Source organism: Solanum verrucosum, unplaced genomic scaffold, assembly GCF_900185275.1.
Source record: "Solanum verrucosum unplaced genomic scaffold, falcon-dt-bn FXZP01000123.1, whole genome shotgun sequence".
In the NCBI taxonomy this organism is placed as follows: domain Eukaryota; kingdom Viridiplantae; phylum Streptophyta; class Magnoliopsida; order Solanales; family Solanaceae; genus Solanum; species Solanum verrucosum.
Window position 1 is genome coordinate 1 of NW_026020312.1, and position 26,332 is coordinate 26,332.

Sequence of the window (26,332 nt, forward strand, 5' to 3'; positions counted from 1 at the left end):
TCTAAATTCTATTGGTACCACATAAAATGGATTATATGATAAACATATATTGTTTGAAATTGACGAAAAAAGAAAAAAATAAATTACAATAATTAATAAAAAAAATAGTCGACGAAATTGACGAATTTTTTTTTATAAATTACAATAATTAACAAAATAAATCTCTCGACTCCAACAAATCTATCAATTAATGCCACATAAATTGGGACATGGCAAATAACATATATTATTTAAAAAATTAGGTTCAAAATGTACTATAAAATACAATAATTAACAACTTAATATATTAAAGAGATATATAAAAAAAGGTTAATATTTGAAATTCTGCATCTGCCACATAAATTAGAACAAATAGAGTAATAAATATTATTTTCAAAATTATGTTAAAAAAAAGTACTACAAATCACAATAGCTAACAATTTAAAATATTTTTAAAATCATATAAAAATTTCAATAACTTCTCAAATTCCATAATATGACATAAATTTAAAAAAAAGTGTTATAAATCATAATAAATAGTACAATATTTAAACTACTTTAAAAGCATTATAAATTGTAATAAATAATACAACAATTTAAATTACTGAAAATTTAACGACTTAAATTTTTTTTAAAAATGTATTAAAATTTTGGTTAATTGTCAAAACTTTACATGTGCCACATAAATTGGGACATGGAGAGTCACACATATTTTTTTAAAAAAATTACATTAAAACTATTCTATCAATTAACAACATATATTGTTTGAAATTGACGAAAAAGAAACTATAAATTACAATAATTAACAAAATAAATCTCTGGACTCCAACAAATCTATCAATTAATGCCACATAAATTGGGACATGGCAAATAACATATATTATTAAAAATTTAGGTTCAAAATTTACTATAAAATACAATAATTAAGAACTTAATATATTAAAGAGACATATAAAAAATGGTTAATATTTGAAATTCTGCTTGTGCCACATAAATTAGAACAAACAGAGTAATAAATATTATTTTCAAAATTATGTAAAAAAAAAAGTACTACAAATCACAATAGCTAAAAATTTAAAATATTTTAAAATCATATAAAAATTTCAATAACTTCTCAAATTCCATAATATAACACCTAAATACTACATATTATATATTAATTACTATACTATAAATGACTTAAATACTCCATATTATCTATTACAATAATTAACAATTATTTGACACTTTAAATCCTATCAATGCCATATAAATTAGGATAAAAAACCTAACATATAATATTTAAATATATTTAAAAATAATATAAGTAATACTATACATTACAATAATTAACAGCTTAATTATTTAAAACTTATATAAAAAATTTAATTGACTCTCTAAATTCTATTGGTACCACATAAAATGGATTATATGATAAACATATATTGTTTGAAATTGACGAAAAAGAAACAATAAATTACAATAATTAATAAAAAAAATAGTCGACGAAATTGACGAAAAACAAATTATAAATTACAATAATTAACAAAATAAATCTCTGGACTCCAACAAATCTATCAATTAATGCCACATAAATTGGGACATGGCAAATAACATATATTATTAAAAAAATTAGGTTCAAAATGTACTATAAAATACAATAATTAACAACTTAATATATTAAAGAGACATATAAAAAATGGTTAATATTTGAAATTTTGCGTGTGCCACATAAATTAGAATAAACAGAGTAATAAATATTATTTTCAAAATTATGTTAAAAAAAGTACTATAAATCACAATAGCTAAAAATTTAAAATATTTTTAAAATCATATAAAAATTTCAATAACTTCTCAAATTTCATAATATGACATAAATTAAAATAAAAAAATAATATATATTGGGTTCCGTGCTGGCACGGGGTCCTATATCTAGTATGAGGAGAAATGTTTAAAAATGGGACTTATTGACACCCAATTTTGACTCTCCAAAATTTGATTAATTTTCAAGCTTTTTAAATTTCAAACAATTTAAAATAATTGTTTTCGAATATCAAATAATACTTTTAAAATTATTTTCAAGGCAATTTTGCCATTTTTCCTATAAAATATATAGATTTATATTTTGAAAAAAAAAAGCTATCTCAAAAAATAGCTCTTGAGTTAAATATATATTTTCTTGTTCTTAAATTAGTTAAGTTAAATAATTAGTATTATAATGAGTTGTGAGTAATTTCCCTAAATAGTCACCCAAGTTTGGGAAATTACCTTGAAATATCACTTATGTTTGTTTTAGGACCACAATATCATCCAACTTTATCTCTTTTCCTCAAAATATACTTAAACCAAAAAAATTTATCTCTCTCCTAATAAGATGCCATGTCACATTATTCCTTTTTCATTATTAACATTTTTTTAAAAAAAATTTAGACAACCCATATTACCTAGTAAAAAAAAATTACATAGCCCAAAAATTTCTATCTTAGTTCTAGGGGATTAGGCGGCAAATCCAAATATGAGCTCCTCAGATTCTTCAAGAAAATATGTGGCTTCCTCCGATTTTTCAAGCGAGATAATGTCTTTATATGGACACTAATGGGCAATGACACCTTTTTGTTGAGTCCGGAGCCAAAAGTGTAACTTTTTTTCTTTAAAAAACAAAAACGGCACATCAAAAAAAAAAATTTAACCAAAAGGGAAAAATCGCTCCTGACGGAGCGATTTTGTTTTGACAAAAATTGACGCCACTCCGCTAAAAGAAATAAAAATCTCTGCCGATTTTCTCAAAAAAATATTTTTTCTTTAAAATCGCTGCTATAACAACATTTTTATATTAAAAAAATTAAAAAAAAAATCGCTGCTATTGCAGCAATTTTGTTTAAGAAATTAAAAAAAAAAGTGCTGAATTGTTTAAGAAATTATTTTTTTAAAAAAAAAAAAATCCTACCCTTGCAGAGAATTTAATAAAAAAATTTTTAAAAAAAAAACTGAAGCCAACGATTTTCATAAAAAGCTTTTTTTAAAAAAAATCTTTACCCTTTTAGCAATTTAAATGAAAATTAAAAAAAAAAATTAAAACTGAAAATCGCTGCTTCGGCATCGATTTTTTCTTTTAAAAACTTATTATTTTTTTAAATGGCTGCCGCCAAAAATTTATGTAATTTAAAACTTGTTCTTTATGTTTTTTTTTAATTCCTTAACAAAAAATCACTACTATAGCAGCGATTTCACTTTTTTATTTTATTTATTTTTTGAGAAAATCGCTACCAAATACAGTGATTTTTATTTCTTTTAACGGACGGCGTCAATTTTTGTCAGAAGAAAATCGATCCGTCAGGAGGGATTTTGCCCTTTTGGTTAATTTTTTTTTTTGATGTGCCCTTTTTGTTTTTTGAAGGAAAAAAATGACCCTTTTAGCTTCGGACTCCCTTTTTGTTGATATTTTAATTCATTAGAGTAATAAGGTAACCATATTGTCAAACTACAAAGGATATAATGTTTTTAAAGAATTTTAAAAAATGTTAATAATAAAAAAGGAATTAAAAAAATGTTAATAATAAAAAAGGAATAATGTGACATGGCATCATATTAGGAGAGAAATAATATTTTTTTTGTATCAAGTATATTTTGAGGAAAAAAGGTAAAATTGGGTGATATTGTGATCCTAAAACAAACATAAGTGATATTTCTAGGTAATTTTCCAAACATGGGTGACTATCCAGGGAAATTACTCAATGAGTTGTTTATTTTGAATGTTAGATAATTATTATAATGTGTCTTCTTCTTCGCCAAGCGAATCCAGACACGAATGAACCCAAGAGCAACCCGAACCTAGTGACTTTGCAGCTGCGTCGTCCTCTCTATCCGTTACCCTCTCTGTACAAGAAGATTCTCGAATCTCACAGCTTCTTCGTACTACTCAAGAATCAAACGATCCTCCATTCAATTCCGTTCGAATTAGTACGATTCCAAAATTTTCAGGTTCCCACATGGATTTGGGCCACTATTTTTCTCATAATCTCAGGCCTATATAAACCCTACTCATTGACTTTGTTAAAGGGGAATTTTAGCCTAAAAAACGAAAGAAAAGGCTTCTGGACCTGATTTTTTCGAAACCAGGAAGCTAGTTGATTTTTTCATTCTAGTCGTTTCGGAGTTTTCCTCTCAGGTGAGGTGGAGTCGCTTTCTTTGCTTGTCGTCTTTTTCAGCTTGTAATATTTCTGTCTTAAATCTCTTTGCTAAAAAAGAAAAGAGACTGTGCAGCAGGGGTTTTCACACAGGAAATGCTATATTTGATGGGGATATAACATGAACATCCCGTAATTTAAGTATTGAGTTGATAAATTGTGGATACTTAAGATGGGTTATTAACTCTTGTATGTGTGCTGCCGAGTTTGTGGAGAAGCTAGGTTCATAGATTTTTTTTAAAATTAATAATCCATATAAGCTGAAGATGGAGAATATGGTGTATGCGGAGGAGCTTGTGAGGGAGTTTCTAGTATTCAGAGGCTTTACAAACACTCTGCAGGCTTTTGTCAAAGAGTTGGGAACTGATATTGGCAAAGGATTTCAAGTTGATAAGATATTAGATTTAATTTTCTCCATTTATATCCCCAAATTCCAAGCTGAAAACCTCATTCAACTCCTTCGCTTTTTCAACAACTGCTTTTCTTCTCACGAGACACATCTTATTTCTGTCATATCTGAGTTAGATATCTCTATTATACACTATTATATCATTCATGCCATACAAGCTGGCAGAAAGGATAAAGTCATAGAGTTGTTTGACATACATGGCACTGAATTGCTGCAAAAAGACCAACATTGGGCATCCTGGTTTGGTCGGTACTATCTATCTCTTTTATTTATCTATTCAAATTAAATGATGAAGCTTTCTTGACGTCTAATCATTTCATGCAGCAATTCCATATATTAAAGCTCCTCAATCCGAACCCCAGTTTCGGGTATACTTTTCAAAGGAGTGGTCCAATGCATTGCATCTATCTCTTAGAAATTTTCTCACCAAGATGTTTAATGGCACTCATATCCTTAACTATATATTCTCATGTTTTATTATTTCTAGTTATGGATTAAATATTCTTGCTTTCAATCATGCAAATTAATTTCAAGCAGTTTCCCTACAAGTGAGATTATTTATGCTTCTTTGGTGTTTAGAGGAGACCATCTTTTACATTTAGTTTCTGGTGCTTTACTGCCAGGCATATGGGGAAAACAAAGATGCTAAGGCCTTTACCAATTTTGTTGAGGGAATCAGTTTATAGTAAAAGAAGATAAATGTCTGTATGTCTCCTATGAAGATCAATTATATGTTTGAAGGTATTTAATGTTTTCTTGAAAAAATGTGCCCATTAATTAGATTGTAGTAAAAGCAAATACACATTGCATTTCACCATATGATAATAAGCTAAATGTAAATAATGAAAAAAGAATGAGATGTTTGAAATGAATTACTTGATTATTCCCTCAAGCATGTTGTGGTTCAAATATTGTTTACACCTAAAGAGGAACAAACTGTAATCCCAAAAAGGAAAGGAAAGTATTTCCTATTTGTAGTTGCACAATTATAAGAATTCTTAACCTTTTCCATTTTTACAAAGAATGGGCTCTTCTAAATGTTTTAACATTTTCTTAATTCTTAATACTCCCCCTCAAGTTGGGGCATACACATTATATGCTCTTGACTTGCCTCAAATATACTCAATTCTGGAGCAGTGGATTGACTTTGTAACTATATTTGCCAACTGGATCATTCAAGTTGATAAAACCTGTTGTAATGTACCCCAACTCTTTTGTCGGATGAAATGACAAAATGTTTCTATTTACTTCGTTCTCTCATGAAACACTAAGCTTAAAACATTGTGTATTGCAGCCTGATTGCCATAGATCAGTTGCATTAGTGCAAAATCCTTAAAAAAGTTGCTTTAGTCATATAAGGCTACATGTAGCCAACATCATTGCTTGATAATTTGCCTTTGCAATTGATCCAACTATTGTGTGTGTTTTGCTTTTCCAAGATGTCGATTTTCTCTAATTAAAACATAGTTTTCCTTTAGTAGATAATCTATCTTAAGAAGATCCTACTTAGTTTGCATTGGAGTTTCCAATGTATTTGTTATGCTCTTATCCTCATATAATATGCCTTGTCCAAGTTAACTTTGATATACCTAAGATTGTGAATTGAAGCATTTCATGACTGTCATAAGGAGCTTGGAGAAATTGGCTAATAACACTGATAAAAAATGAGATGTCTCGTCATGATTGTAATATAATTGAGCTTGTCAACTAATCTTTGATTATGATTAGGGTCCTCTAGGGCTCCCACTGGCTAGGATTCCATAGGAGCATCAATAGGTTTGCAATTTAATGTGCTAGTGTTTTCCATTATGTTCAAATCATACCTCTTAAAATGAAAATCCTAGTGTTGAATAATGCCAATGCTTAGGAAGTATCTTCATTTAATCAGATTTTTGGTTTGAGATTGGTTTCGAAGTGACTAATTAGATACTATTTAGGTTGAGTGATACCTTCATCATTGCCTTTATGACAATGTCATGAGCGTAAACAATCAAGAGTATGCTACTCTAATTTTTCCATTATGAGAATGTTTATAGAACATAGAGTGGTCAACTTTACTTTGAAGCATGCCAAACTCTTGATCATTAGTGCTAAACAACCACAAATGACTAAACCTTAAATTTTTGTGGAATCCTTCGACGGACTTTTTTAGAAACCTTTGGTAAAATGCTCGCCCATAACCCAACATATAAAGTACCTTACATAGTCCAAGGATTGATGACTTGCCCACTCAGTGACTTTGGCACTCAACTTTCTCACAAAAAGGGCCCTTAACCAAAGTAAAAGATTACTTTGTTCTGAATGCAATTTGAACTATTGATTTACGTTATTGGAAATTACTATTAGGTTTATGATGAATCCATTGCTCAAGACTATACAAAGATTAATGTAATTGACACACAAACTCAAACTTCTTGTGAGCAAAAAACTTTGAGGTTGCTACATGTTGACATCCTCAACAAGGCCGCCGTGAAACTAATAAAGGAGCTAAAGAGACATGATTACGATGGAAATAAGTAGACAAATATATACAATCTTCATTATCGTAGAAATAATGTCACTATAATCAAGGCTGTTAATTTGAGTAGATCCGTTTCTACCCATCTAGCTTTGAAACCATCAACCTTTGATATAAATTTCAACAACATCTAACGACTGCTTCGTGCAGTGGTAAAAGAACTATTCCCAAGTACCATTATCTTTAAGACTATCATTACATTGATCATAGCTTGACACCAACTTGGATGAGCCATCATGCCCTGCCATTGTCTTTGGTATTTTGATAGTATATAAATTGATAATAAAGGCATGGTATGAAGGCAACAAAGTGTAATAACACAGGAAATTATAAACAAGATAAATATTGTGAGTAGTCTAAATGTTTTTTCTAAGAGCAATAAGAAGATCTATTTTATTTGATGAGTGCTCAACCCAAGTAGGGGGTGTTGTTGAAGTATGAGTCACTCGTCAAACATTGTTTGCATGTATCATGAATAGTAACACCAACTAGATTGGCTAGTGGAGGGTTTGGTCGAGGTCGTCTAGAGTAGACTTGAAGAGGAAGAGGGGATGAGCTGTAATGGGAAGAGTTGGTGCAGAAAGAACCATGGAGATGACATTTTGATTTAGCTAATTTGATGGACGATGATGTTACACATTGTATTGGAGTGAGGTGGATGAAATGGAGGCTTACATCCGGTGTCTATTGTGATAAGAATGTACCACCAAGACGTAAAGGTAAGGTTTATAAAGTGGTTAGACTAGCTATGTGGTATAGTGTTGGTCGGTCAAGAACTCAAACTTCCCAACGATGGAAAGTAGAAGAAACAAAAATGTTGAGATAGATGTGTGGGCATACTAGGAGAGATATTCGCCACAAGGTGAGAGTGGCTGCTATGGTTGACAACATGAAAGAAGCAAGAGTAAGATGGTTCAGGCATGTAAAGAGATGCATAAATGCCCTAGTAAAGAGATGTGAGAGGTTGACCATGGTGGGTTTGTGAAGAGGTAGAGGTAGGTTGAAGAAGCATTGAAAGAGGTGATTAAACAAGAAACGACATACATGCAACTTACTGAGGACATGGCCCTAGATAAATGGATATGGAGGTCGAGGATCATGGTAGAAGGTTAGTAAAGAGTTGAACATTGTCTAGTTTTCCTTAAGTACTATTATTATTATTATTACTATCCTATTATTTTATTCTTTAGTTTTTCTTTATTTATTGTTTCCTTTGCTTTGTTATCATATTATTTGTTGTTACTACTATCTCTGATAAGATTTCAAATGAGGACATCTGGGTCAAGGTGGAGCGGCTTCGGTGGAGGACAAAATGTAGAAACGAGACTGAAATGGTTTAGGCATGTAAAAAGAAGATGTACAGATGTCCTAGTGTGGAGTTGTGAGACAATGCTTATGGATGGTTTTATGAGAGGTAGAGATAGACCAAAGACAGCTTGGGAGAGGTTATTAGACAAGATATGATGCCGCTTCAGCTTACTAAGGACATGGCCTTAGGTAAGAGGTTGTGGAGGACACGAATTGGGGTAGAGGGCTAGTACGTAGTAGTGCGTTGTCTTGTTATCTGTCCATACTAGTAGTTGTAGTATTGCTCTTGTAGTTTTTAGTCCTTTGATTTCTGTTATTATTTGTTATCTTGTCCTTTGACTATCATATTATGTTGTTGTAGTTATTGTCCTGTTACTATCTGCTATTTCTTGAACTTTTGTTGTTTTGTTTTTTGGACTGCTTTAGACTTTTTTTTTGAGTAGAGGGTCTATTGGGAACAATCTCTCTACCTGAGTAGAGGTAAGGTCTGCGTACCCTCTACCCTTCCCAAACCTCACTTTGTGGGATTATACTGGGTATGTTGTTGTTGCTACTTTCATCATGGCTTTTTCACTATAGTATTTGTGAGAAATATAGGAAAAAAATATTATTTAATTTTGTATCTACATTATTACATAGAGACCCTATTTATAAACACTACAATACAATCCTTTACTAAGTAGGATATTCATTACTATTCTTATTCCTATTCCTATTCCATTCCTATGCCTATTCCTATTCTAAATACGATTGTATATATCTATTCCAATTTTAACACTCCCCCTTAAGCTGGTGCATACAAGTCACATGTACCCAGCTTGTTACAAATGTAATTAATACAAGGACTGATGAGGAGCTTGGTGGTATATCTGCAGGTTGATCACCCGACTTCACAAAATTGACCGTCAATTTCAATGTGCTTCTTCTCATGAAATACTAGATTTGATGCATAATGTTAGTGAATCTCAATGTGCTTGGCCTTCTCATGAAATAAATTCTAGATTAGATGTAGTTCCTCAAAATAAATAAATTAGATTTGATGTATAATGTCGATAAAATACAGAGTGATAAGTTCGTTGAGAAAATTGTTTCGGACCATAAAGTGACTTACACAATCGACATATAAGTGCAGTAGACTCTCCCTGAGCAACAAAATCAGGTGCTTGCTCCATATAAACTTCTTCATTGAGATCACCATGGAGAAAAACGTTCTTAGCGTTCAACTGATTAGAATGTCACAATCTGTGAAATAAAATTATATGGGTGCAGACGGAATGATGGCACAACCCTTCTGAGAAAGAGAATTATATGAGTAGGGTCAGATTAATGGCATGACTCTTTTGAAAAGGAGAAATTATATGGGTAGAGTCGGAATGATGCACAACCCTATGTAAATCAGATTTGAGGAGTCATCGGAAAGCTTTCCGAATGGAACTACCCAAACAAATATGAGGAGTCATCGAAAAGACACACGGTGCTATGCAACTCAAATATTAGAAAGCAGTTCAAAAAAATCCACGATACTACACAAATTAAATATGAAAAGTAGTCTGCAGAGATGCACGGTGCTATGCAAATCAGATCTAAATAAAAGTAGTCACAGGATAGATGGCACAGTGCTACACAAATTAATTATGAAAAATGTAGTCATCGGAAGGATGGCACGGTGCTACACATATAAGATATGAGAAACTAGTCATCGAAATGATGGCACAGTGCTACACAAATAAGATATGAGAAAATAGTCACTAGAATGATGTCATAGTGCTATACAAATTAATTATGAAAAAAGCAGTCACCAGAAAGATGGCATATTGCTACACAAATTAAATATGAAAAAAGTATTCACCGAAAAAATTGCATGATGCTACACAAATCACATATGATAAAAGTAGTCACCGAAAAGATAACACGGTGCTACACATATTAGATATAAGAAAGTAGTCACGAAAAGATACATGGTGACCCAACTATTGCTAATATAATCATTAGCCATACGGGTGACATATATGGGTAATGGTTGCCCGTCGGCAATAGAAACTCTTTGATTCTCTACCAAGATCGTAGAGGCTCTGATACCATGTGTGAAATATAGGAGCAAAATATAATTATTAGCCATACGGGTGGCATATATGGGTGATGGCTGCCTGCCGACAATAGAAACTCTTTGATTCTCTACCAAGATCGTAGAGACTCTGATACCATGTGAGAAATATAGGAAAAAAATATTATTGAATTGTTGTATCTACGTATTTTTTTTTTTTTTTTTTTTTTGAGAATGGTAACTTTTTCTTCTATTTATCCACAGGTATACTACATCAAAGTAGCCCCCCTTCCAAAAGTATTACAAACGAGACTTACTCCATCTGTGCTTTTTGTCACAAATAGTCTAAAACATCAAAAAGTTCTTCTGCCTGTACTAAGACTTTCTGTTTACACCAAAATAATAAAGAGCTATACAATTCATCTTGAAATTCTACAAATTGTTCTTCTTGCCCTCAAAACATCTTTGATTCCTTTCTTTCCACACTGTCCACCATATACAAGCTGGGACAATCCTCCATCTCTCCTCCTTAATTGTAGTATTGCCAATATTGATCCAACAATTTAGGAGTTGTACTATGTTTCTTGGTTTCACCCAAATGATCTTACTAAGGCTGCTGAATATTCTCCATAATTGATGGTTGACTGTCTCTGCTTGTTCCTCACACAAATAGCATCTTGAGCATAGTTGGAACTTCCTCTTCTTTATATTTTCTTGTGTCAGCACTGCTTCCTTTGCTAGTAACCATGTGAAACAGTTTACCTTGTATGGGATTTTAGGTCTCCATATCATCTGCCATGGCCAGAGCTCCATCCTATCATTTGAATTTGAGTGATTAAGATCTTTGTAAGCTGACTTGACACTGAAAACCCCTTTGCTGCCAATCTTCCACACAACTGTCTTCTTCCCTAGTCAGATTACTAAATTGTGCCATTGTATCATGGAAGGCCACTTTGTTCCCCATCTCCCAATCATTTAGATTCCTCCTAAGATGTAAGTTCCACCCCTGTCCTGTCCACATTTCAGCCACAGTTGCATTTTGTTGAAGGCTTAGTGTATATAAGTCTGGGAATAATTGTTTCAGGGTTCTTTGGGCTATCCATCTGTCCTCCCAAAATGACACCTTCATTCCATTACCCACCTGGAATCTGATTCTAGAAAGAAACAGATGCCAAAGATTTCTTATTGATCTCCAGATACCACATCCATATGGTGTAGTTACCATCTTTGTCATCCACCTATTCTCCATTTCATATTTTGCCCTGATCACCTCTCTCCATAGCATATTCTTTCTTGTCATAAACTTCCAAAGCCATTTTAACATTAGGCTTTTGTTTTGTTTCTTCATGTTCCTGATCCCCAGTCCCCCCTCTTTCTTGTTTTTTATGACCTCTTCCCACTTGACTAGATGAAACTTCTTTTTATCTTCATTTCCCTGCCAAAAGAAATTTCTTCTCAAAGCATCTATCCTCTGTTTGACCTTGTCTGGTGCTGGGAACACAGACATCATATAGGCAGGTATTGCATCTAGCACACTATTAACCATGGTTAATCTACCTCCTCTAGACAGATATTGGCTCTTCCAGTTGGTTAGCTTCTTTTCGCATTTTTCTATCACTCCATTCCAGATCCCTATTGATTTGCTCTTTCCCCCAATGGCATACCTAGGTATATGGTTGGTAGTTCCCCTACCCTACCACCCAAAACCCCTGCCAGACTCTCCACCTGAGCCACTTCATTTATGGGATAAATGAAACTCTTCCCCCAATTGATATGTAATCCAGAGACTGCTTCAAAGATGATGAATATTACTCTTAGGATCAACATTTGCTCTGTCATTGCTTCACAAAAAATAAGAGTATCATTTGCATATTGCAGATGGGTAATCTCCAAGCCATTTTGTGCACTGCTGTCCACCCTAAAGCCCCTTACCCAGCCCTTCATCTTTGCTGTGTGAATTAGGTTACTCAAACCTTCCATGGCTAAGATGAATAGAAAGGGTGACAGGGGATCACCTTGTCTCAGTCCCCTTTGGGATGAAAAGAAACCACTAGGAGTTCTATTAACTAAGATAGAAAACTTGACTGTGCTTATGTAGAATTTCACCCATCTAATCTATTTGGCTCCAAAACCCATCCTTTGCATCATAAGTAGTAAGAAATTCCAGTTTAAATGATCATAGGCCTTCTGTACATCAAGCTTGCATAGAATTCCAGGGCACTTGCTTCTCTGTCTAGACTCAACACATTCATTTGCTATCAACACTGCATCCATTATTTGTCTACCTTTTATGAATGCCATTTGTTTGCTGTCTACAAGCCTGTGTAGCACCTTCTTTAACCTTTCTGCCAGCAGTTTAGCAATGATCTTGTAAACTCCACCTATTAGACTAATAGGTCTAAAATCTGTCAGTTCCTCAGCTCCCACTTTCTTAGGAATTAAAGCCACAAAGGTGGCATTAATACTCTTCTCAAACCTCTCTGCCTTATGAAACTGCTGCACTGTAGCCACCAGATCAAGTTTAATGATGTCCCAACATTGGCTGATGTAAGCCATGGAGTAACCATCTGGCCCTGGTGCTTTGTCCCCTGCACATGCTTTTATGCTCTCTTGAATTTCCTGCTGCTCAAAAGGTGCCAAGAGTAATTTGTTTTCTTCTTCATGAATCATAGGACAATTTCTCATCTCCAGGTAGGGTCTCCATTCTTCTGGCTCAGAGTATAGTTCCTCATAATAAGTTACTATCTCCTTCTGTATCTCCTCTGGTTTAGTCAAATTTTCTCCTCTCACTTTCAGCTTTGAGATTGTATTCATTCTCCTGTGTGCATTTGCAGTTCTGTGGAAGAAATTAGTGTTTCTATCCCCCTGCTCTAGCCACACTGCCCTAGATCTTTGCCTCCAAGCTATTTCCTCCCTTTTAGCTATGTCTTCAAACTCACTGATTAATGCTGTTTTAGAGGTTATCTCTTCTGGCCTCCGGGTTCTGTTCTCCTGTATCTCCTCTAATTCAGCTAGCTGTTTCAAGACATTTTGTTTTTGTGTTCCCAAGTTCCCTTGTGCAGTTTTGCTCCATTCTTTCAGCTTTTCTTTTAGTGCTTTGAGCTTTGCAACCAAGACATAGTCAGGTTTCCCTATGAAACTGAAGGAGTTCTACCATCCTTTAATTTTGTCATTGAAACCCTCTATGTCCAACCACCAGTTCTCAAATTTAAAGTATGACTTTGCGTTTTCCCAAGCACTGCATTGTAACATTATGGGAGAGTGATCTGATGACACTCTGTGAAGTATGTGCTGCCTTATATTTCTAAAATTTGCTTCCCATTCTTTCGAGAACAAAATTCTGTCAAGTCTGGCTGCTGTTGTATGCCTGTCTCCTTTCTTCCAGGTGTATTTTCCCCCAGATAATTCAGGATCAACTAACTCCATGTCTTCTATGAAATCTGAGAAATCTGTCATTCCTTTGTTGATTCTGTTGCAATTTTTCTTCTCCGATGGGTACCTCACAGTGTTGAAATCCTCACATAGGACCCAAGGTCCTGCAATCAACCCCCTGGCAGCACCAATTTCCCACCAGGTCTCTTCCCTTTCTACTCTATCATTTGGTGCATAGACACCTGTGAGGTGCCAGCTGAAATCTTGACATATCTCTGTGAAGCTACAGGTGACAGAGTACATCCCTACACTGCTAATTTCTCCTTCCCACTCCCTTTTGTCCCACATAATAACGATGCCTCCCCTGGTTCCACTAGCTTCTAACTGTGCATAATTCACCTATTTATTCCCCTATACTTCACAATATTTTCAATTTTCCCTTCCACCTTTGTTTCTTGGAAACATACTACATCTGCCTTCCAGCTCTTCATAATATTTTTGATCACTTCCCTCTTTCTAGCACAGTTCATCCCCCTTATATTCCATGACACTATGTTTAGCTTCATTATTGTTCTATTGCCAGGTATCCCCCTCTACTTCTAGTGCCAAAGCTCATGAACTTTGTATCCAGTTCCAGGCTTTTCAATTCGTTTGATCCTTTCTTTTTGTTTGTTGTGACTTCTCCCTTGCCCCCCTTGTTCCCTTGCTTGTTATTATCAATTTTCATAAAGAGCTCCTTTGCTTTCTCGTCACATCCTCTAAAATCTACCCCAAATTCAGTGCTCAATTTGAGTATGTGTTGCTTAATCCAAAGTGGATGACTTTTTGAATTAAAATTGTCTTCTAATGGCAGCTGAATCATCAGCGGTACAACATTCTCTGTGAGCTCCGTATTGCTATCATTCGGTCCATTCAGTTGTGATACGACTATTATTTGTTTTCCCATGTTTGTAGCTTTCGCTACGGTGACTGCGTTCTCCCCGTCCTCCTGTATTGTCTCCTCTTGTTCGTGAGGCATGAAATTTCTCTCCTCCACCTCCAGGTTGTCCAGATTTTTGAATCTATACTGCGTCTTTGTTTGAGAAAGATTTGCCATTATTTCAACACTTACTAAGTCTAGTCTTTGGGCTTCTTGACTACTTTCTTTTTGTTTAAACCTTGTTGGGCCTAAAGCTTTTTATGGGCCCTGATTTTTTCTCTCGCTGATTTGGCCTGCTACTGCATGAAGTTGCCCTTTCCCTTTCTAGCTGCGGTCACGTGACTCCCAATTCAAAAATTCTCTAGCTGTCGATGTGCCCACGTGCTGTGGTGTATAAATTGTTGGTTTCTCCGTCGTACTAGATATTGAAACTTCTTTACCCAGCGGTTCTCTGTCTTCATTCTCTATAGAGACCCTATTTATAACACTACAATACAATTCTTTATCAAGTAGGATACTATTTACTATTCCTATTCCTATGACTATTCCTATTCTAAATAGGATTGTATATATATCTATTCCAATTCTAACAATATTCCTTTCTTATACCATCTTTGAAATGGTTTATTTGTATTGATGGCCTATCGGAACCAACCTCTCTACCTTCACAAGGTAGGGTTAAGGTTAGTGTACACACCACCCTCCCTAGATGACACTTGTGGGATTACATCGTGGGATTACATCAGGTATATTGTTATTGTTTGTGAAAAGTACGGAATGTCTCGAAAGATATACTTACTTATGTGTAACCCTTTGGGGTGGCCTAGTGGTTTGGACTGAGGACTTCCATGTTGGAGGTCTTAAGTTCGAAACCCCTTGCCAGCGAAAGCAAGGGGTTTGCCTTCTGGGTCGAGCTCGTTGTACCAGGGTGAAGTTTCAACTTCAAGAGACAACTTAATGACTGGGAGCTAGCTAGACTCACTGAAATTTTGAAAGCTCTTGATCATTTCAAGGGGACAACAGATGAGGAAGACAAACTTAAATGCAGGAAGCACAGTCTAGGCCAGTTTACATCGAATTCAGCATATGCTAGACTTAATCATCCTGATCAACAAGCTCATTTGCGGAGTTGGAAATCAGTATGGAAAGTGAAACTTCAATCTAAAGTAACCTATTTTGTGTGGTTAGTTGTCAGAGATGCTTGCCTAACATAAGAAATCTTTTTTTTTTTTTTTTTTTTTTTTCAAATATGGATGAAGATGTCATATATTTCATGATGGGTTTTAAATCATACGATATCACCAGAACGATATCAAGAGCTTAGACGTGGTACGAATGGGTGGAAAGAGGACGTAAGATGATGACAAGAGCGAGTTTCAGCCAAAAGACGATGGAGTGGGTAGGTTTTGTCCTCAGAGAAGCTTCAAAAACCAAAGGAAATTCAGTCAAAAGATGGAAATTTCATGATCATGCCTCAGAATTCTTTTGCTCTAGAAATTTCAACAAATCCGATCGTTACATTAGTATTATCAATATGCAAGGGAAAAAGAAAGCAGTAATCATCATTCCTGAATGGTCATTCAACTCAGGGTGGCTAGACATTGCTTTCAAAATAACAAATTTCATTAATGCTTAAGAGGAAAAGGACAGAGACATCAATACATCGAAATACAGAAAAGGGGTTACTATATGCCGATGCAGTCAGAAACAACAAATGGACCACAAGAGAAATGAATGCGGCTAAAATCCACAGACAAGGAAATTCTTTGGTAATCTCTGACGAGGCAGGCAGAACCCAGAATGAGTTACTGGCTAGGTGTGTGGTTGGCAGTCTACCAGAGGAAATCCCAAATGTCATCTTGTCGGAGATTCGCCAATGGTCAACGAGTACTTGGAAGCATCTTCATGGTGTCAACATCTATGAGATGGGTCGGAATCAGTTTCTCTTTGAACTACCCACAAAGAAGGATGCCGACCATATCGTGAAAGGAACCTGGTTTTGGAAGAACCACAAATTCCTACTCAATTGGTGGTCGTCGACGTCAAATGCGATAACAGAGAATCTGAAGCAAGTGTGGATCAGGTTGGTAGGATTACCATTACAGTTCTGGTCCCAAAAGATTCTCCAAGAAATAGGCGATCTTTGCAGTGGATGGATTCAGACAGAGGAGGAAACTGAGCTTCGGAATCATCTTAAATGGGCAAGACTGAAGGTAAAAGGAGATGAGATATCAGTACCGAAGGTGGTGGAGCTGAAACATGACGGAAAGATTTTCAGGATCCAAGTTTGGATCGAAGCTCCGGCGAGAGTTTTAACTGAAGGTCCAAGAGAAAACCAAATGTTTGTACAACGGTTTATAGAGAAACCCTACAACAAAAGAGGAGGGGGAGGTTTAGTCTGCACAGATGTGACTGGGCACGTGGGAACCTCTGAGTCCAAAGGAAATTTGAATTACACAACTGTCCAAACTTGTGAATCCACACGTGAAGAAGTAGTGGGGACAGAAGCACATGGGGCTTCACATGATCTCAACTTAAATGAAGGCAAGGTCAAAAGAAAGGGTTTGAAAATTTTGGGCCAGGACCCGATGGCCCAATGGGCAAATAGGTTTGAGAAGGCTTTTGTAATTAAAAGCCTAGGAGACCTTTAAAAGATGAAACTGAAGCAAATCAGATTATCATCGATAGTTTTCCTCAACAAAACAGTGGAGAAAAGCAGATCCTTCCCTCAATCAACCTCGACACAAGCGAAGAAGGTGGTGAGGAGGAATTTCAATTTGAGGGCCAAATTGACGAAGATGCCATGTCAATAATACATATTGACGACAGAGGAGATTTAATCAAACAGGTAGATAGAGGAAGAAAAGAAATTGGGGCACTAAATATAGAAGAAGCTATCCCACTGAATTCAACAGATTTAACTGACAGCATGGATGCAGATAATCACGCAGCTGTCTCCTTTTGGGTTAGACAAAATGTTCTCAAATTGGCTGAAGAATTTGGGGTACATTTTAACGGCTCTGAGGAGTTAGCTGAGGAATTGTTCATGAAGATAGATGGAAAGAGGCAAAACCCCATTGAAGTAGTGAAGGCTCTGATTCCGTTGACTCCCAAAAGTAATGGATCAAAGGAACTGAAAAGGTTGGAATCTGGAAACAATTTTTTCAGCTACGGCACGAGAAGCAGGGGGGGACATACCATTGTCCAATTTAATGAAGGTTAACATCATATCTTGGAACGTGAGGGGTCTCAATGATGCCAGGAAGAGACTCCTGATTAGAAGTTTGTTACACAATTGGAAAGCTGATGTCTTCTGCTTTCAGGAGACGAAATTACAAGGGGATATAAGGGAGATCATTAAAGATTTATGGTCGAATAGATGGGTGAAGTACGTGCAACTAGAAGCTAGTGGCACAAGAGGGGGCATAATTCTAATGTGGGATAGCAGACTGTGGGATGGGGAAATATGCGAGACAGGTACATACTGTATAACTTGTAAATTTGTGGGCAAAACTCAGGACCTCAGTTGGCATATGACAGGAGTTTACGCTCCAAATTGTACATTAGAAAGGGAGGAGGTCTGGTGGGAACTAGGGGCTGTAAGAGGACTTTTCACAGGTCCTTGGGTGGTGGTGGGTGATTTTAACACCGTTAGATTTCCTTCAGAAAAGAAGAACTGTTCAAGATATAATAAAGCCATGAGGGATTTTTCAGAGTTCATCGAGGATATGGAGCTAGTGGACTTACAATTAGCAGGGAACAAGTATACTTGGAAGAAAGGGGAAAGCCATGATGTTGCAGCCAGACTAGACAGATTTTTGATTTCTGAAGCATGGGAAAACTCTTTTAGGAACATCAAGCAATCAGTCCTACATAGAGTAACATCGGATCACTGTCCCCTAATTCTTGAATGTGGAAATTGGGAGAGATCAATTTCTTTCTTCAAATTCGAGAACTGGTGGCTGCAGACAGAAAATTTCAAGGAGAAAGTAAAGTTATGGTGGGAATCTCACCACTGTAGAGGCAGACCAGATTATATTTTAGCTGACAAACTAAAATATTTGAAAGGCAAGCTAAAAGAGTGGAGTAGGACTAGCCAAGGCAACCTGGGACTACAAAAACAGAGTATCCTAAGTCAGTTGACAGAGCTTGAGGTAATACAAGACCAGAGACAGTTATCTGATGATGAGATCTATCTAAGAACAACTCTCACTGTGGAGTTTGAGGAAAATGCAAAAAAGGAGGAGGTCGCGTGGAGACAAAGGTCCAGAGCTATATGGTTGAAAGAAGGTGACAAAAACACAAAGTTTTTTCACAGAACTGCAAACTGTCACAAAAGATATAATAATATAGACAAACTTCTGGTGGATGGTGAGTGTACAGGGGACTCATTAGTGATCAGGGAGGAGATTGTCAAATTTTATCAGAAGTTGTATACAGAATCAGAGATATGGAGACCTCAATTCAACCATAGATCAGGTGTTGTTATCAGCGAAGAAGATAACTTAATGCTAGAAAGTCAATTTAGTGAGGCTGAGATCAAAGAATGTGTGATGGCATGTGCGAGGGACAAGGCACCTGGGCCGGATGGTTTCACCATGGCATTCTTCACCAATTGCTGGGAAATAGTAAGCAAAGAAGTAGTGGCAGCAGTTCAGAACTTTCATAATCAGAACATTTTTGAAAGAAGCTTCAATGCCACCTTCATAGCCTTGATCCCAAAAAAATTGGGGGCCAAAGAACTAAAAGACTTTAGACCTATTAGCTTAATAGGTAGCATATATAAGATCATCTCAAAAGTGCTGACTGAGAGGCGGAAAAAAGTTGTTTCAAAACTGGTAGATACACATCAGATGGCATTTATTAAGGGCAGGCAGATCATGGATGCTATTGTGATTGCCAACGAATGTGTAGATGTGAGGCAAATTAGCAAGGTCCCAGGCATTCTTTGTAAGCTGGATATAGAGAAAGCCTATGACCACTTAAATTGGGGTTTCCTATGGAAGACTTTGGAAAACATGGGTTTTGGGGAAAGATGGATAAACTGGATCAAATTTTGCACCACTACAGTGAAATTTTCAGTTTTGATTAATGGCTCTCCCACAGGTTTCTTCTCATCTGAGAGAGGCTTGAGACAAGGGGATCCATTATCTCCTTTTCTCTTTATCTTGGCAATGGAGGGTCTCAATGATATGCTAAGAACAACCCAAACAAACAGCTGGATAAGGGGTTTCAATGCAAACATGGGGGATAGACAGAGTCTAGCTATCTCACATCTCCATTATGCAGATGACACGCTAATATTTTGTGATGCAGACATCAGTCAACTGAAGTTTTTAAGAATAATATTGATATTGTTTGAGGCAACTTCAGGTCTACACATTAATTGGGGCAAAAGTTACATCTATCCAGTCAATGAGGTACCTAGAATTGACAGTCTGACAAATATTCTGGGAGGAAAGATAGGGGAGCTGCCCACAATATATTTGGGAATGCCTCTAGGAGATAAGAGCAAATCAAAAGGCATATGGAACAATGTACTGGAGAAAAGCGAGAAGAAGCTTGCCAATTGGAAAAGTCAGTATTTATCCCTGGGTGGCAGAGCTACTCTCATCAACAGTGTTCTTGATGCTTTGCCTACCTACATGATGTCGGTGTACCCTATGCCAGCAAGTGTAAGAGACAGATTAGATGCCATTAGAAGAAATTTTCTTTGGCAAGGAAACTGCGATCCAAATAAGCACAAGTTTCACTTGGTCAAGTGGAATGAAGTTTTAGTCAGCAAGAAAGAAGGGGGACTAGGAACAAGGAATCTGAAAATACAAAACCACAGCTTGCTAATGAAATGGCTGTGGAGATTTGCATCACAAGAACAGTCGCTGTGGAAAGTCACCATTAAGGCTAGATATGGAATGGAGACAAGGTGGATTAGCAACATAGCAACACAACCATATGGCACCGGAGTGTGGAGGACAATCAGGAATCTATGGCCAAAACTTATAAACAAGTGCACAATTAAGATAGGAGATGGTGGAAAAACTCTATTTTGGGAGGAAGTTTGGGCGGGACAAGCTTCACTTAAAGCTAGTTTCCCTGACCTATTCAGCTTGAGTCTACAGAAAGTGGCCACTGTCAAAGAAATGAGAGATGCTCAAGGTTGGAATTTAAAGTTCAGAAGACCTTTAAATGATTGGGAGGTGAATAGAATGGTTGAATTTCTAAATATCCTGGAACGATACAAGGAACTCAGTAACAATGAAGACAAACTGTTATGGGCTCCAGATTCACGGGGGAAATTCTCAGTTGGAACAGCTTACAAAAACTCACAGAGGACACACACTCAATCAAGCTACTGGCCATGGAAAATGATCTGGAAAGTTAAGGTGCCCTTCAAGGTGGCCTGTTTTACTTGGCTCTTAGCAAAACAGGTTGTTCTCACGCAGGATAACCGTATGAAGAAGGGCCTCGATTTGTGCTCCAGATGTTTTTTTTGTGAATGTGAGACAGAGACAATAAATCATCTCTTTTTACACTGTAAGGAGACAGTGAAACTTTGGCAAATTTTCATCAAAAGAAGGGGCATCAGTTGGTCTATGCCAGGAAACATAAAGGAAGCTTTGGCATGTTGGAATCGGGATGGAAATCAGTCGGGGCACAGGGAGAGATGGAAGATTATCCCAGCCTGCATTTGGTGGACTATTTGGCTGGAAAGGAATCAAAGATGTTTTGAGAACAAGAGCTGCTCTATGGAGAAGCTGAAGCTGAAATGTTTAGCTCTGTTCTATTTTTGGTGTAAACATGAATATCCTCATGAAGATGAGGATATCACTAGTATGTTAGAGTCCTTAAGGAGTTCATAGGTAAACAAAAACACTTTTGTATTTCTGATTGTAAGTATTACTGGAATACATCCTGAGTATTCTTGTGTTTATAATACAAGTTACCTTTTCAAAAAAAACATAAGAAATCTAAAGAGAAGGGGGATGCAATTGTGTTCAAGGTGCTATCTATGTGGAAAGGAGGCAGAAAGCTATTGTCACTTATTTATACATTGTGTGGTTTCTAGAGTCCTCTGGAACCCTTTTTTGAGTATGAAAGGCCTGTCATGGATCATGCCTAGGACTAGAAGGGAACTGCCTTCTTGTTGGAATTTTTCTGGTGGACTAATTGGACAAAAGAAATGGTAGAAGATTATTCCAAGTGGACCATTTGAAAGGAAAGAAACATTAGTTGTTCTGAAGGAACATCAGCTCCTTACAAAAGATTAGTATGAACTGTCTTTTTTGTTTCGATTTTGGTGCAAGGAAGATTTTGTCCAGGATATTGATTCACTGGTAGATATCATAGCATCCCTGTAGTAGGTGGTAGAAGATATGCATGCTGTTGGTTTTTTCGTCTATGGCTTTAGCAGTCTTTGTGCTACACTTGTATACTACTGTTCCAGTTCTCAAAAAACTATATATGCACAAAATGAAGTGTAAAATACCTTGTGAAGACAAAGAAATATATAGGTGAAGAATGTTTTTATCATGCATTGTCACTGTATACTTTCTTGATAGAAACATCAAAGGGAGTATGAATTTCAGAAAAGACTTGAATGATAAAAAATAATTAAGGGCACCCCGGTGCACTAAACTCCTGCTATGCGCAGGGTTCGGGGAAGGGATGGACCACAAGGGTCTATTGTACACAGTCTTACCCTGTATTTCTACAAGAGTCTGTTTCCACAGCTCAAACCTGTGACTCTTTGCCACATAACAACAACTTTACCTGTTACAACAAGGCACCCCCTTCTAAGATAGAAAATAACCAAGTTATATTTTTTCAGAAGAAATAACTAAGTGCACCGAGAACCATTATCAACAAAGGTGACATAAAAATGAAAACCTAAAGTAGAGCTGACATGACTTTGACCACATATATCTGAATGGACAAATTCAAATGGAGATGGAGCTCCATTGCTAGTTCTTTCTGAAAGAGGAATGATCGTGTTTCCATATTTAACAATGTCCTAATTCTTAATACTAAATAAGTTGTTTGAGAGGCATTTATTGTTAAGTCAGGGATTGTGTAACTCCTTGTTTGGTCTATTTGGACTTGGTTGTTTAAAGAATTAGTTTCACTCGTCCTGATGCATGTCCTTGATTATAGATGGTATTACGTGCTTGCACATGATTTCTTTTTAGTTGTCACCCATTAGTTTTCTTTACCATTGTGCCCCCATTGAGTTTCTCCTTAGCTATATCACGTATCCCTGCATTAATGAAGATCAGTTCTGAAAGGAATATGGTGAGTCGCCTCAAAGGAGACATCAAGCAACTTAATTTCAAACTTGCGCAACTTCAAGTATCGTTGGAGGAGAAAGAGACTCAGCTGCATCAGTTAAGGAGGTGACAGCTGTTACAATTTGTTCTTACTGAAAATCTTGAAGTCTACTAATTGCATTATTTGATCTCAGTAATTCTTTGTTAGCAACGGAAGTCATTGTTGGGACTGACAGCTCATCAAATCCTCTTGCTGGTTCTGGGGAACCCATAGTTTTCGTACCGGCGTCTCATGTTATTTGTGTCTCTGCAAGTGCACAAGCTGGTGAAAGAGAACCTAAACACAGTGAGGATATCAGGCCTGATGATACTCAAGTTTCAACTTCTAAAATTAGTAATCACAGTGGTCAGAGTGAGAGAAGTGATGCCTTCTTCTTCTTTTTCTTCTTCTTATGATTCTGATCATGATTCTGATTCTGAGATGAGCTATTATGTAATCTTTCAACAGACACTGGAAATGATGCGCAGCGAGAAGAAGAATTCCCTGAAGTGAGAGTGGACTTCCAGGTAGACTCTTAATTTGCCTGAGTTTTCAGTTTTTCTTCTCCCTAATTACTTCAGCATCTCCTGTCTTAATTTTCTGTTCATGCTCATCATAAAGTCATAGACATAAAATCTATAATTGTTCTTCCTTTCGGGAACTGAGGTGGGGTTAATTGATTGTTCTGCAATAATATTTTACAGGAGACATTCTTAGGCCACACAAGTCCAATAAGTCGTTGCCGTTTTTCTGCTACTGGGGACAATGTTGCTAGTGCTTCTGTGGATGGGACAGTCAGGTATATTCTCCTAGCTGACATGCATTCTCATATAAATGTTTCTGAAAAATTGCTTTTTTTGATCTTAAAAAAAAAATGTTTCTGAAACATGAAGAAATTTTGTGTAGTACCAATCCACAGAGTTAAAGAAAGTTGGAGTTTGAAGTACCGTATCATTTTGATTTAATTTTGTAATAATGCATTTCCATAAAATAATAAATAATTACCTCCTCTGGCGGCATCTCCCTTTCATTCTTTCACAAAAGGGTACAATCAAAAGAGAGGGGATTAAACATCCTTACCTCACAATTCATGCAAAGTCTATACAAAAAATTACTAGACAATTTCATCCTCCTCCATGTATACAATAATACACCATGAAGCAACAGAAGAGAAGAGACTTCCATTCTCAAAAAAAGAGTTCTTCCTTGTTTACTCCTTAATGCAGCCATCTGGATGAAGTTCAAACTCTATGGCTCTTTGCCTTGTTCTGGTAAATTCTAAGGAGAAGTTATTGATCTGGAAAATGGTGGATTCCGCAATTACATTGCTCAGCTGAGCTTTTCTAATGGTATCCTGCATCTGCCATGCTGTATTACTCTTTCCTGCAGCATATCTATGACTATAAGAGAGTCACATTCTAGTATGATGCAAGTAAAACCATTCTCTGTATACCAGTTCAAGCCAAAGAGAACTGCTTTTACATCAGTCATGTTGCTACTGCCTCTTCCCAAACACAATAAAATGCTATGTTCATGAATCCTTGCCTCTACATATCCTCCTGCACCAGATATTCCTTCCATGTTCTTGTTACCATCTGTCTTGATTTTAAACCAAGTATCAGGGGGCCTTTGTCCATTTCACAATTGCACATTCAGTTATAGGATCAAGTTCCATAATTTCTTCACAAATTCTGTTCCGACTAGAATCCAATGTATTGCTGCTCCTAGTCATATTTTAGTAAGGAATTGAAAAGCTGATGAGTGATAAAGGATATTTTATTTGATGGAACAGAGGGAGAAGGATGATTCCATTTGGTAGGTAAGGTAAATGTTACCAAACCTTTTAGGCAAACAATTATGGAGGTTTGCACATGAAGACCAAGTCATGTGAAAAATGATGATTCAGGAAAAATATAGGGGTAGTTTATAAAGTGATCCTCTGAGTGTATCACCACCTCATACGAAACTAGTGTGTGGAAGGGAATTGTGAAAGATTAAAGAGAAGTTCTTTAACTTCATTACTTTTGCAATCGTTAATAGTAGATGTCTTATTTTGGTTGGATATTTTGTGTGGTGGTACAACTCCTAAAATTCTATAACACTATAAAGCTGAATAAGATGTCAAGGAAGGAGATCAAGTATTGTGTGACTTCTCTTTCAGAAACCGGTTAAAAGTCCCACAACATATTTGAGGGGATTAATTGAACCGTTTCCTATCGAAGATCTACTGATGTAAACAGTATGGGGAAGTTGATAGATTGCTAAGGGAAGCTATGGGGAGTCTAAGACTTTAAATTGTTTCGTCTCTTTCCTTTGGTGACTTCTTTGTTATACAAGACCTCAGTACAGGAAGAATAATTGGGAAAGGGCATGAGTCAGATGGACTTATCATCTTAGTTCTGACAAATCTACTACAGTTTGTTCAATCTCCGACTCCCCAGGTTTAATCTACAGACGATTGGGACACCCTAGTTTATCCAAACTTCAGAAGATAGTACCTAGCTTGTCCAAATTATCTTAGTTAGATTGTGAGTCATGTCAATTGGGGAAGCACACCCGAGTCCTAATAGTCATGCAGAGTCTCTTTTTCATTTAGTTCATTTTTGATACTTGGGGTCCTAGTACAGTTAGTTCAACATTGGGTTTTAAGTATTTTATTACTTTCATTAACCATTACTCAAGGTGGTGCACTTGGATGTTCTTAATGAAAGATCGTTCTGAGTAATTTTTCATATTTCAAACTTTTTGTGCTAAAAAAAAATCAGTTTGGTGTTTCTATTCACACTTTTCGTAGTGATAATGCACATGCATATTTATTATCTTTTAAACAGTTTATGTCTTCCCATGGAATTCTTCATCCGGCATCTTGTCCTTACAGTGCACCACAAAATGGGGTCGCAAAGAGAAAAATAGGCATATTGTTGAGACTGCACACACTCTTCTCATACAAGCAAATGTATTGCGTTTTTTGGGGGGATGCAGTGCTCTCCTCTTGTTATTTGATTAACCTTATGCCTTCCTCTTCTATTCAAAATCAGGTACCTCATTTTGTTTTGTTTCTTTAGTCAACCTTATTCTCTCTTCCACCACATATCTTTGGGACACATGCTTTGTCCATACACTCACTTCAAGAAAAGATAAATTTGCTCCCGATGCTCTTAAATGTGTTTTTCTCGATTATTCAAGTGTACAGAAGGGATATCTATGCTTCTCACCTAACCTCCAGTGATACATAAGTCTGTTCATGTTACTTTTTTTTGAATGTCAGACCTACTTTAATATCCTCTTCTATTGAACAATTAAGCATTTCAGA

At 36.1% G+C, this 26,332-nt stretch overlaps 1 protein-coding gene across 6 annotated transcripts in view; it reads left to right on the forward strand.

Annotated features, from left to right (window-relative positions):
• The first annotated feature begins 4,310 nt into the window (after positions 1 to 4,310).
• Positions 4,311 to 26,332, forward strand: part of LOC125835176 (uncharacterized) — a 41,084-nt gene continuing 19,062 nt past the window's right edge. Inside the window, exons 1-6 of one of the 6 annotated variants that reach the window (XM_049514300.1) lie at positions 4,311 to 4,799; positions 4,879 to 5,000; positions 22,963 to 23,105; positions 23,174 to 23,400; positions 23,488 to 23,546; positions 23,724 to 23,818. In XM_049514300.1, coding sequence (XP_049370257.1) covers positions 4,412 to 4,799; positions 4,879 to 5,000; positions 22,963 to 23,105; positions 23,174 to 23,400; positions 23,488 to 23,546; positions 23,724 to 23,818 — 1,034 coding nt within the window. In that variant the 5' untranslated portion in view covers positions 4,311 to 4,411. The remainder of the gene's footprint in view (positions 4,800 to 4,878; positions 5,001 to 22,962; positions 23,106 to 23,173; positions 23,401 to 23,487; positions 23,547 to 23,723; positions 23,819 to 26,332) is intronic. The other 5 variants (XM_049514302.1, XM_049514305.1, XM_049514301.1 and 2 more) reach the window with 5 other exon arrangements.